General features: G+C 38.8%; 1 protein-coding gene across 6 annotated transcripts in view; it reads right to left on the bottom strand.

The window, feature by feature from the left end:
• Positions 1 to 14,052, bottom strand: part of VPS8 (VPS8 subunit of CORVET complex) — a 252,231-nt gene that overhangs the window by 85,622 nt on the left and 152,557 nt on the right. For all 6 annotated transcript variants that reach the window (XM_034999742.1, XM_034999746.1, XM_034999741.1 and 3 more), the window contains one exon: positions 13,537 to 13,583. In XM_034999742.1, coding sequence (XP_034855633.1) covers positions 13,537 to 13,583 — 47 coding nt within the window. The remainder of the gene's footprint in view (positions 1 to 13,536; positions 13,584 to 14,052) is intronic.

Below are 14,052 nucleotides of genomic sequence, written 5' to 3'. Positions count from 1 at the left end.
AGATGTGAATATGCATCAAACCAAGCAAATCTCTCAGACAAATAGATTTTGAGGCATTCATTTGTGAGGAAAATAATATGTCTGCTGGGAGACGACCAGCAACATCAACATAATCAAAACTTTAATAAATAAGCTAACATTAATGAATTTACATCCATTTCTGACTGTTGCTTATCCAGTCTTGCACATAAATACAATTTGTTATATCCATTTCTCTATCCAAGATACTTCTGTTACTCTTCTATTAGCTACCTGCTTTGCCACTGCTAACTTTAATGGATCAAAATTATGTATTTTAGACCTAAATCTTATCTACTTTTAAAATATTTTAATATTAATTTTAGTACTTTAATAACAGCCCTGACTTATAGGATATGGACATTTAAGTATATATAAAAGGTAAACTTTTACAAGGCACACACAAGACTTTTCTCTTGTCAGCTTTAAAAGAAAGCATATATATGCCTTGCCAAATACACATGCACCAAAACTCAGGTTGGGGAAAACATCCACCCTTACTCAGGTTGTGAAAAATAATTTAGAATTATGATCTTGTACATTTGGCTATTTCTGGGGAAGGATAAGCTGTGTATCAGTTTTGAATAAGTTACATCATTAAAATGCCTCTAAAATTCAAATTCTCTTAAAAATATTTGACAAAGAAAATAAATGTTGCATGGGGATGAAGGAAGTCTAGCCTAGTCTCTCTCCTTCACTCTAAATATTGCACAAAAGTAGGCCAGTCTAGACTACTCAAAATTTCTGAGGAAGAGAGTTTCACAATCTCCCTGTAACTTGTTTTGACAATTTAGGGCCACCTCAGCTTAGCCTAAATCCTGACTGCTTGAATTCCCTGCTCATCCCCATAAATCTGGGTGGTGGCATATTGATGACTACTTGGTACCTTTTAGACTGAGAACTCAAATGCACCACTCAAAACACACAAAAGACAATTATTCTCCCTGTAGTTTTCATTCTCATCATGTTGTTTTACAAGGCTGTTAAGCTGAACTTTCAGCTTTCCATATACATTCCACGTTAAAAATGCCACAACGTAGGGGCACCTGGGTGGCTCAGTTCATTAAGCATCCAACTCTTGATTTCGGCTCAGGTCACAGTATCAGGGTTGTGGGAATGAGCCCCGCATTGGGCTCTGCGCCAAGCATGGACACTGCTTGGGATTCTCTCTCTCCCTCTCCCTTGGCCCCTCCCTCCCCTCCAATTAAAAAAAAAAAAAAAGCCACCATGTAATCCCATGTCATCTGAACTAAACATAAATGAATGTGCCAATCTGCCTGGGCAACACTGTTAAGTGTGATTCTTAAAGGTAGCAAAGACAATACCTACAAAATGTATATGGCATTGTACCAACAATAGTGTCCTACAAACCGGACAGGAGAGGCTTAGATGGAAACATGTCCTGTCGCAAGAAAGAATGTAATAGTGCATCTCTCCAGGATGGCCCTCTACTTTGTGCACAGCTGCCAGTATTCCTCACAGAGAACAACCACACTCCCTTATCAACTTGTATGAGGCACAGACCAAAGCAGACAAGTGCACCATTCTGTCTAATGGCAAAGATTCTGCCACATCAAATCAATGTTAATAGCAGATGCAAGCTAGATCTGCAGGGAACTTGTTCACTTTCCCTTTCCCTAGTATGACTACTAATCAAGTGTCAAAATGTCCTCCCCAAATCTTTTAAAAATTTTTTAAAGATTTTATTTATTTATTTATTTATTTGACAGAGAGAGAGAATGTGAGGGAGGGAGCACAAGCAGGGGGAGTGGAAGAGGGAGAAGCAGGCTTCCCGCTGAGTAGGGAGCCGGATGTGGGGCTTGATCACAGGACCCTGAGATCATGACCTGAGCTGAAGGCAGAGGCTTAATGACTGAGCCACCCAGGCACCCCACCAAATCTTAATAGAATTCTTTTTACCTCTGATATTCACAAAAAAACAAAGTATTGTTTTGAATGTTCTCCTGCATAAGCAGTAAAAATGGCTTTTATAAGCTAACAGAAATAAGAGCCTAATGATTTTCATAGAAAATTAATTTAGCTCCATAACGTTATCAAGTCTAAAGAGTACCTGGATCATTCCAATGCTGTACAGACTTCAATTAAAAACTCACAGGGTTAGCTAAAACAATTTTTCCAAAATACCACTATTAATAATGGTCATAAGAAGAACTCTGAGATTATTTGCAATGTGTATTTTCTTGCCACTGCAAAGCTCTCCTTAACACTAAAATCTGCCAGTAATCCCACTAGCAAGAATTGTTTCAATGTAGCCTAAGTCAACGAACGACTGGAAAGGTGCAGGTCCTGTCACCTCAGCGTAGTACTAATTTTCAGGTCTGGATGAGACACGTGATGCCATTCTCTCCCCAAAGTGATGGATGGAATTGGAGACAAAAGAGATGCAGTTCCGTGACCCCGGTACAGGGACATTCTTTACACAGTTTTCAGAAATAGTTTTTGAACTGATGCTGGGTCAGACTACCATAAATCTAATGTGATATCCACATATAATTCTGAACATATAGAGAACAAAGAAATTTAGTTTCTGGTCTGGCACATAAAGAGCTTGAAAGTTAACACTTCCATCCTCACAGGAAAAATGCTGAGCAAACTGAAAATCAATACCTCGTCTTTGATCTACCTGAGAGCTGAGGTCATGGGGCAAACTGCCACCCCTAAATTAGAGAGCAACAGACAAGTGGTTATAAATAATCAGAGCTCACTGGAGGAGAAGCCAAGAGCAGAAACTACTGCTGCTGGAGCCAGTACTGGGGCAGGAAAATGTAAACTGTAAATGACAAAATGCCAGAGATTCAGTGTGGACAAACTTAAGAGTTAAATATTCTAGGGAGCCAAGTCTTAGCGGGGGGGGGGGGGGGGGGGGCAGTTCCCACACTTTCATGAATTTTACCTCGAGGAGCCACCAGGTTCTCACTGTGAAGACTGGAGAAAAATCCAGTCATGCTTCCAGTAGAGAAAAAAGTAGCCATTTAAAAATACATCCAGAGCATTTTGTTCTTAACACGGCCTGCTGTTATGGACTGATGTCCCCCACAAATTCATATGTTGAAGTCCTAACTCCCAGTAACTCACAATGTGACTCTATTTGGAAATAGCAACTTTGTCGATGTAATTAGTTACATTAGGATGAGGTTATGCTGGAGGAGGGTGGACTCATAATCCAACATAGCCTGTGTCCTTAAAAGAAGGGGAAATTTTGGCACAAACATATGTACAAGGAGAATGCATGTGAAAATGAAGGCTGAAATCAGGGTGATGGCTTCTGCAAGCTAAGGAATGACAAAGATTGCCAGCAAATCAGAAGCTAGAGGAGAAACATGGAACTGGCTCTTTCTCACAGCCCTCAGAAGGACACAAGCCTGCCAACACTTAATCTTGGATTTCTAGCTTCCAAAATGGAGACAATAAATTTCTATTGTTTAAGCCACACAGTCATGTGCTTTGTTAAGGCAGCCCTAGCAAGCTAATACAGCTGCCTTCAAGGAAAACTATTTTACTAGAGCCTAAACAAGCTGAGGGAAGAGAAATAACCCAGGTCCTGCCCTTTCTAGACTTCCTGTCTCACTTAAAGGGCAGAGGGGCTACTGAGAAGTCCTTGGGAGGGTCACTACCCAGAGATACAACTCACCAAAAGAGTGAACACTAATCTACACGACTACAGAATGCTTCCCCTTCACCATAATTCACCACCACATCAACAGGGCACGCCTATATAATAAGAGAGAAATATAACTGAAAGAACTACACAGCTCAGACTTTAGGAAAACTCTCTAGGGAAACCCAAAGACAATCATGGAAACAAAAACAAGGACACCCAAGGAACTTTCACCCTCAGACAACTATGGCTATAGTAAACAGTAAGCACAGCCTCACTCCTAGCCAGGTAAACATAAAAAGTCATACCGACGGCCTATTTGCCTCAGTTCCTTTTATGCCGTACCTCACTTCAAGCATTCAATAAAAAGTTACAAGACATCCTAAGAAACAAAACAAGGATACAGTTTGAAGAGACTCAGCAAGCATCAGAACCAAACTCAAATATGGCAGAGATGCTGGATTTATCAGACAGGATTTAAAACAACTATGATTAATATGCTGAGGGCTATAAAGGAAAAAGCAATAACATGTAAGAACAGATGGGTAAAGTAAGTAGAGAAATGGAAACTCTAAGAAAGAATCAAAAGAAAATGCTAGAAATGAAAAACACTAAATAAAATGAAGAATTCCTTAGATGGCTTCATCAACAGCCTGGACACAGCTGAGAAAAGAATCAGTAAGCTTCAAGGTATGTCAGTAACATGTCAATAGAAATTTCCAAAATGAAATACAAAGAAAAAAAAAAAAAACAACAACCTGGGGGCAAGAATAGAATACCCAAAAACTGTGGGACAAGTATAAAAGGTAACACCATAAAGAGAAGAAAGAGAAAAATGGGACAGAAGAAATATTTATAGCAATAATGACTGAGAATTTCCCCCAAATTAATAACAGATACCAAACTACCCATCATGAAGCTCAGAGAACACCAAATAGGACAAACAGCAAAAATCTGTAACTGGGCTTCTCATATTCAAACTGCAGAAAATCAAAGACAAAGAGAAAATCTTAAAAGAAGTCAGAGGGAAGGAAAACACCTTACCTATAGAAGACCAAGGATAAGAATTACATGAGACTTCTCTCCATAAACCATACAAGCAAGAAGAGAGGAGAAGGAAGTATTTAAAGTGTTGAAAGAAAAAAACCCATCCATCTGTATCTAGATCCATCTGTATCCAGCAAAATTATCTCTCAAAAGTGAAGGAGAAAATACTTTCTGAGACAAAAACTGAGAATATGTCATCAGCAGACCTGCCTTTCAACAAATGTTAGAAGTTCTTCAAAAGGAAGAAAAATGATATAGGTCATAAATTTGGATCTACATAAAGAAAGAGCATTACAGAAGGAATAAATAAAGGCAAAATAAAATGTTTTATTTTTCTTATTCTTAGCTAATCTAACAGAAAACGTTCTGTCCAAGACAATAATACTATGTATTCAGTGATTATAGCTTATGGATAAGTGAAATGAACGACAGCAATGTTATAAGGGACAAGAGGGAGGAATAAGGAATCCTCTGTTATAAGGCACTGACACTATGCATGAAGTAATATGATGTTGATACTGGACTTGGATTAGTTCTAAATGTGCATTGCAAATTGAAGGAAAACCACTAAAAAAATATACAACTGATATACTAAGAGAAAAAGGTGGAATCATATAAAATGCTTTATTAAAACCAAAGGTAGAATACCAAGAAAAAAAAAAGGAAACAAAAAACAAGGGCAATAAAAGCAATGAGTAAAAAATAGTAACATAGGGCGCCTGGGTGGCTCAGTTGGTTAAGCAACTGCCTTCGGCTCAGGTCATGATCCTGGAGTCCTGGGATCGAGTCCTGCATCGGGCTCCCTGCTCAGCAGGGGGTCTGCTTCTCCCTCTGCCCTCTTCCTTCTCGTGCTCTGTCTCTCATTCTCTCTCTCTCAAATAAAATAAATAAAATCTTAAAAAAAAATAGTAACATAAATAGAAAAGGGTAGGATTATAAAAGCCACACCAACCTTAAAATTTGTTTTTCTCTGACTGACTTATTTTGCTTACCATAATACACTCTAGTTCCATCCACATCATTGCAAATGGCAAGATTTCATTCTTTTTGATAGCTAAGTAATATTCCATAGTGTATATATACACCACATCTTCTTTATCCATTCATCAATCAATGGACATTTGGGTTCTTTCCATAATTTGACTATTGTTGATAATGCTGCTATAAACATCAGGGGGTACACGTGCCCCTTTGAATCACTATTTTTTGTATCCTTTGGGTAAATACCTACCAGTGCAATTGCTGCATAATAGGGTAGTTCTAGTTTTAACTTTTTGAGGAACCTCCTTACTGTTTTCCAGAGTGGCTGCACCAGTTTGCATTCCTACCAACAGCATTAGAGGGCTCCACTTTCTCCACATCCTTGCCAATATCTGTTGTTTCCTGAGTTAAAATTTAGCCATTCTGACTGGTGTGAGGTGATATCTCAGTGTGGTTTTGATTTGTATTTCCCTGATGATAAGTGATGTTGAGCATTTTTTCATGTGTCTGTTGGCCATTTGTATGTCTTCTTTGGAGAAATGTCTGTTCATGTCTTCGGACCATTTTTAATTGGATTATTTTTGGGGTGTTGAGTTTGATAAGTTCCTTATAGATTTTATCCAGTACGTCATTTGCAAATATTTTCTCCCATTCTGTAGGTTGCCTTTTAGTTTTGTTGGTTGTTTCCTCTGCTGTGCAAAAGTTTTTTATCTTGATGAAGTCCTAGTAGTTCATTTTTGCTTTTGTTTTCCCTTTCCTCCAGAGATGTGTCTAAAGATTTTATTTATTTATTTATTTGTTTGTTTGTTTATTTATTTATTTGAGAGAGAGAGAGAGAGAGAAACAGCATGAGAGGGGAGAGGGTCGGAGAGAGAAGCAGGCTCCCCGCCGAGCCGGGAGCCCAATGTGGGACTCGATCCCAGGATTCTGGGATCATGACCTGAGCTGAAGGCAGTCACTCAAACTACTGAGCCACCCAGGCACCCCAGAGATGTGTCTAGTAAGCAGTTGCAATAGCCAAGGTCAAAAAGGTTGCTGCTTGTGTTCTCCTCTAGGATTTTGATGGTTTCCTATCTCACATTTAGGTCATTCAACCACTTTAAATGTATTTTTGTGTATGGTGTAAGGAAGTGGTCTAGTTTCATTCTTCTGCAAGTGGCTGTCCAGTTTTCCTAATACCATTTGTTGAAAAGAATGTCTTTTTTTCTATTAGATATTCTTTGCTGCTCTGTCGAAAATTAGTTGACCATATGGTTGTGGGTCCATTTCTACATTCTCTATTCTGTTCCACTGACCTAGGTGTCTGTTCTTGTGCCAGTACCATACTGTCTTGATAACTACAACTTCATAATATAACTTGAAGTCTGGAATTGTGACACCTCCAGCTTTACTTTTCTTTTTCAACATTCCTTTGGCTATTCAGGGTCTTCTCTGGTTCCGTACAAATTTTAGAATTACTTGTTCTAGCTCTGTGAAAAATGTTGGTGTTACTTTGATAGGGATTTCATTCAATATACAGATTGCTTTGGGTAGTATAGCCATTTTAACAATATTTGTTCTTCCAATCCATGAGCATGGAATGTTTTTCCACTTCTTTGTGTCTTCCTCAATTTCTTTCATAAGTGTTCTATAGTTTTCAGAGTACAGATCTTTTACCTCTTTGGTTAAGTTTATTCCTAGGTATCTTATGGTTTTTGGTGCAACTGTAAATGGGATCAATTCCTTGATTTCTCTTTCTGCTGCTTCATTTTTGTTTTTGTTTTTTTAAGATTTTATTTATTCGACAGAGAGAGACACAGCGAGAGAGGGAACACAAGCAGGGGGAGTGGGAGAGGGAGAAGCAGGCCTCCCGTGGAGCAGGGAGCCTCATGCGGGGCTCCATGCGGGGCTCCATGTGGGGCTCGATCCCAGGACCCTGGGATCATGACCTGAGCCGAAGGCCTCTTTCTGCTGCTTCATTATTGGTGTATAGATGTCAAAAGATTTCTGTTGATTTTGTATCCTGCAACTTTGCTGAACTCATGTATCAGTTCTAGCAATTTTTTTGATGGAGTCTTTCAGGCTTTCTACATAGAGTATCATGTCTTCTGACAGGAGTGAAAGTTTGACTTCTTCCTTGTTGACCTGGATGCCTTTTATTTCTTTTTGTTGTCTGATTACGGAGGCTAGTACTTCTAATACTATGTTGAACAACAGTGGTAAGAGTGGACATCCCTGTCATATTCCTGACCTTAGGGGAAAAGCTCTCAGTTTTTCCCCACTGAGGATGATATTAGCTGTGAGTCTTTCATATATGGCCTTTATTTCCCCATCTTCTTTTTAAAATAGCTTTTTCACTACGTAAATGCTAATACAGGTATCTTAATATTAACTACTTTTTTCTTTCACACTATTTCCTTAAAAAATATTTTCCAAAACTGAATCACTGGATCAAAGCATATGTATAACTTGAGAGCTCTTAATAACATATATAAATTAAATATATATATACAATACATATATTAAATTGCTCTCGAGAAAACAAAGTGGACCAACAGGGAGGAACACATATGCAAAGGGAGGAATGACAACATGCAGCGCCTCCTCTGAACAAACAGGCCAGTACTGCCGAGGAATACAGGGGCAAAGAGAAATGGGAAAAAGGAAGACAATGAAGCTGGATAGATATGCCTGAATCACATCAACAAGGGCCATGGGGAGTTTGTATTTTGCCTTGGATAAGGGAACAGAAAGAACTTTGCGAAGAAGAACTCTTGCCTGCTTAGAGATGGAAGGAGAAGAATTAGGAAGGCTGGTTAGGAGGCCAGCAGGAGGGATCAGGAGAGAGAACCAGGGCAGTAGGGGACAGAACAGAGGAGCCCCATATATACAGGAGGTACCCAAGAGGTTGATGTCATGACTGGTTCTGTGTGCTGTGGCTGAGAAGGTGGAGACTGGAGTAGGTAAAACAAAGTGAAGAATCCATCGTCACTCTCAGAATTTTACTTAAGACACTTAAACGTAATTGCCTGCTTACTTATCTATTTCCTCCATTAGAATGTAAATTCCCTCAAGGCAGGGCCCCATCTTATTCACTATTTCATCTTCCATGCCTGTCAGAATGCTTAGCATGCTGTAAATGGGCAGATAATGCCATTTGCTACGAGAGAAAATAAAGCAGCAGCAGGTTTGGATTGAGAAAAAGTGAGTATTATTTTGAGCCATTTCAACCTCTAGCACAGTACTTAGCAGACACCAATTTCATTATAAAGAAGTCTTGAATAAAGGAATAAAAAATAAACATGTGTAAACTATTTTCTTTCTTGCTCGCTTACTATCATCCATCCATCCATCTATCCATCCATCCATCTGCAAGGCCTGGAGATTAGGAAATGATATGTTATGATTTAAAAGGTTGAACCTGAGCTGCTGGCGATATACTAACCAAAGATACTGAAGGGTTCAGAACAAGTCTCCTCAAAACGTGTTACTCTGGTATGTGGACTATTTTGAGCTAAAGGCAATCAAGGCCCTGTGAGCTAAAGAGAAACTTTTGCCCCTCCATTAACTACCTAAAAGAACCTAAATTGGGAGACTTTCCCAGAGTAAGAGTTATTATCAGAGATAAATTTTATCTGAGTGACCCATCTGTATGGCAGGGCAAACATCTAAATACTAAACATCTGCTCTTCTTCTTGCCCTGTGAATTGCCCTCCTCCCCTCTGAAGCCCCAGTTCCCTATATCCCATTCCTTAGCTCATGATGACATATGTATCTCATTTTACTTTTCTGTCTTTGAAACTCTCATGTATGTGGGGTTTTCATACATATGAGATTAAATTTTTCTCCTGTTAATCTGACTCATGTCAATTTGATTCTTAGTCCAGCCAGAAGAACCTCTGAAGTGTAGAAGAGAATTTATCCTAACAATAGGATATCTGGTAGTAAGCCTGGACAAGCATAGGAAGTCACTCAAGCAGAAATGAATTTTCCTATGTCAAAGTTCACGAACATAATACATTATTATTAAGGTTTTATTTATTGTAGAGAGAGAGTGTGTGTGCTTGTGCGCACGCTGGCGGGGGATGGGGTGGGGGGATGGCTAAGAATCTCAAGCAGACTCCTGCTGAGCCCGGATCCCAATTGGGGGGGTGGGGGGGTGGGGCTCGATCTCATAGCCCTGAGATCATGACCTGAGCTGAAATCAAGAGTTGGACGCTTAACCTACTGAGCCACCCAGGTGCCCCTACAACATTCTAAGTTTTTATTTTAATTTTGAAATACGCTATTTCAACAATGAGTGTCAATATGTTAAAATATTCTTTCAAAATTATCCACAGAAACACAGGTTCAACTTAAATCCAATATATAACCATTTCCATAATCTATGTTTTGCTCCTTGGCAAAGCTCATTTTCTTAGCAATGCTCAATGTTTATTTTGATTAAAGATTAGAAATACAATGTGACTTTTATGTGTTTTTTTTTCTACAAGAAAATCACACCACATTTCAGAGGTCTCCAGGACATGGTTAACAAAAACTAAATCGACATTACCAAGAGAAGTGTACTGAGGAAAATATTGTGAATATAAATATACTCGCACATTCTCTTCATTCCTCATGCAGCTCAAAGCCCCACAAAAACCATCAATGTCCTTTTGTATTATCCTTCAAACATCCCCACTACACAAAAGGCCTACATCTGGATGTAAATATATATCAGGAGAACTCCCATGAGAATTCTTGGCCTGGCAGGAGCGCACACAGGGAGTGGGGGTGGGGTGGGCTTTATGCAGCAGCTGTCCCAAAGAAGGGAATTGGAAGGGAATGCAAATCCGTTCTCTCCCAAGCTGTTGGCCTCAATTCAGGGAAGTAATTTGCTTCTGTAGGATTAACTCCCCCGCCAAAAACTATCTATCTATGTACAGATGCCACCAAGATCTTTGTAGGTCGATTAATTCTACTGAGGACATTATACACATAGCAAAGATAACATAAAGAAATTGAATAAAGACAATAGAGAAATATAAATAATAACTCAAATAGATGATTTGTCCCTTTAAAAATGTATTGACAAAATAAAAGGCTACCCCCTCAAAAACAACTCAATGAACACTTGTAAATGTTAAATAAAAAATGTATATATAAGGATCCTATTAACTCAGATTTTGTGGGCCAAAGGAAAAAAAAAAAGGCAATATTCTGACATGACACACATATACAAAAAGTCTCCATCTGAAAATGACTGTTTTCTTTCATTTTCCTTACTTGCCAAAATGCTTCTTGAGTGGTGGGGGGAGAACCTAGCTGTTTAAAAACAAAACAAAACAAAAAAAACTATTGCTTAAGAACAGAAAGGGAAGTAATGTATGGGGATTAACATAAGAATAAAAAAAATAAAATAAAATAAAGAACAGAAAGGGAAGAATCAAAGGCAAAAAACAGTCTCCACTATCTGCCAGTGAAAACTGCCAGGCAGGCCCAGTCTACCTATTCTTGCTGTTCTTTTTCCTCTAAGTATCTTTTCCATACCCCCTTGTTTCCCAGAACCTGACAAGACTCTAATCCCTTTTTCAGATTAGTCAAAAAGCGTATTTATTTCAAAAGGCTGAAGTGTGATGGAAAATCAGTCATTCAGAGTAATAGCTGTAGTGATATTTATATCACCTAATACTGGTATTTTTTTATTTATAAAAAGTCAGATTTGGTCAATATCATCTTCTGTATTGTATTCCATGTGAGAAAAGGCCAAGCACAAAGCTGAACTTCCTCTGTCCTTCTAGCTTGGGTCTCTCCAGGTAGGATGGTTGGGGGAAAAAGGACTTGATCAAATAAATTATTCTAAGGGAAGAGGCTCCAGGTTCTAGTGAGGTGGGGAACAAAGGCAAAAAGGAAATGTAGATGAAATTAAATTTTCTTATAACCTGCAGTCCATTGACAAATACTTGAGGCAGGCAGAATATACATTCTTCCCTGAACTCCCAGTGTTAATGTTAATGTCTTGCTAGAGGGAAAAACAACCTTAGCTTGACAATAGCTAGGCTGTCAGTATCCCGAGAGTCCTCTTTAGCATATGAAAATCCTTTTGGAAACATCCCTGTCTTTACCTCCCCCAACTCCATAGTATACAATCAGCTTCTCCTCACAATCTCAGGGCAGCCCTTTCTGCTTAAGGGTCCTGTCCCATGCTATAAAAACACCTTTTAGCACTGGAGACGTCTGAAGAAAGAATTCTTGAGGCTCTGAACCCCAACATTTCCACACGACGAGGAGAATGGATGTGCCACAAGAGAGGAACAGAATGAATTGGGCCACGGGAAAAGGGGTGCACAGGATCTGAAGAAAGGGCTGGGGTTGAAGTTGGGTCCTTCCTCGGTCTGCCCAGAACCTCCACTCTTCTTTCACATCTCTGTTCCCTGCTCTCCCCATCTTTTCCCCACCAGTCCCCAACTGATCTAAGATGTTTCTATCCATTCATTATAGAAATAGACCTTGGCTGAAAATGGCTCTGAGGGAGAGCCAAATGATTAAGAGAAATAAAAATAAAGGTATCTAGCCTCATTTGATATTCTGAGAACAGGGAACTAAAACACTGATAATTTGAAGATGTCTTGAACAGGGGTGCGGGGTATGTAGTCAGACTGCTCTTCTAAGTATCTGCATATGCACATCTGGATGACTGAACTTGAATGCAGCATAGCTTACTCCAGATTTAAATGACTAAGATTTCAGAAAATTATTACAATCAACAAAACTGGCATTTTGGTATGTAAAAATAGCACAGAATACAGAATAACCCAAACTGAGATTATCACTAAAGTAACTAAATTACTGTTTTCAATGGCTAGTGTACGTTATAACACAACATAGAAGTTTATATGTCTGACGCGAAAGTCTGTCATACTGGAATATTACACTCACGCCACTGTTGCTTAACTCTGCGTGTACATCAAAAATATCCCCCACCCACAATGATTCTGTGGGCTTGGGCCCAGATGTCTGTATTTTTACAGTTTCTAAGGTGATTCTGACACATACTTCCAGTTAAGACAGAGTGACTGTGTTAGAAGATGTTAAATATTATTCCACTCAACTCCCAATTAGTCCACCTAGTCACAGCAAAATGTTAAGATCTCACACACAGAACTGCTTTGCTTACAAATCCATTACTAATCTCATCATCTCTCTGGGTTAGTTTTATTTGATGAGTACCACAGTAGCACTTGGGAGAAAAAAAAAAAAAAGATTAAACTTTGCTTCTCACACCACCATGAGAAGTTATTTAAAACTAACACTTCAAATGAGGATTTAAGAGGGAATAAATTTAGAGGTGAGCTGGGAATTAGGTATTTACTTTGAAAGTAAAGCTATCAATCCACAGCATGGAATACAGAACAGGAAGCGGTGAAGTTAGGATAGAAAGGCAGAAGCTAGCTGGTCATCGGATTCTTCCTAAAACATGTCTTCATGGCCTGGCTTCACTATTGTTTTTTACAATGATAACAACTCAACATGTATGCTCATGTTCAAATGCAAAAAAAAGTATTCCCTCAAGATATAATCTACTTTCATCATATATTTTGGTATAATCTATGAAACTATTACTCAGACTAACATTAAAAATCAAAAGTTGATTATACTATTTGGATGCAATGGGCCAGTTTCTTTTTTTCTCTTTTTTTGGGGGTGGGGTGGGGGTGGGGTGGGGCAGAGATAGAATCTTAAGCAAGCTCCAGGACCCTGAGATCATGACCTGAGCTGAAATCAAGAGTTGGACACTTAACCAACTGAGCCACCCAGGCACCCCAAAATGGGCCAGTATTCTTAACCTCAATTTATGTCCTTTGATTTTTCATCTGTGTATAATAAAAAACTTAAATTTATTAACATACCTTGGGTCAAGAAGACTCCTCAAAAATTTGAAAAGCAAAACCTGGTTCTGAATAGAAAAACAATTAAAAATACAATTAAATATTTAAAAACAAATTCTTAAAACTATGCCAAACTAGAATATCCCTTTAAAGTGCAGAAATTTCCATTAAGTCCTCCGTAGAGATCTAAGAAATTCTCAAGTCATTTGGAGGTCATTTCCTCCCAGTAATTCAAATCACTGTCACACATTCCATTTTTGAATGCAGAAGAAACAAATGCCTTATTATTGCAAAAAAAAAAAAAAAAAAGCCCTCTACTAAGATCCATCCCTTGGCAGTTCTCAGCATAAGGACCTAGGAATGGCAGGTGCTCTGAACTGCCGTGCTGACAAGTGCATTCTAGCTACACTGAGGGGTTCCCACTGCCTTACCTGGTCCTTTTCTTGGGAGGATAGACTACTGTGAGATAACCTAAGTAGGGTGGGAGTTTGAGGCCCAAACAGCAAGCAGCACCAGAAAAGTTCATTAACTCCCCAA

Source organism: Mirounga leonina, unplaced genomic scaffold (assembly GCF_011800145.1).
Source record: "Mirounga leonina isolate KUSES-001 unplaced genomic scaffold, KU_Mleo_1.0 Mir_115, whole genome shotgun sequence".
Classification (NCBI taxonomy): domain Eukaryota; kingdom Metazoa; phylum Chordata; class Mammalia; order Carnivora; family Phocidae; genus Mirounga; species Mirounga leonina.
This window is presented reverse-complemented; position numbering and strand designations above follow the sequence as displayed.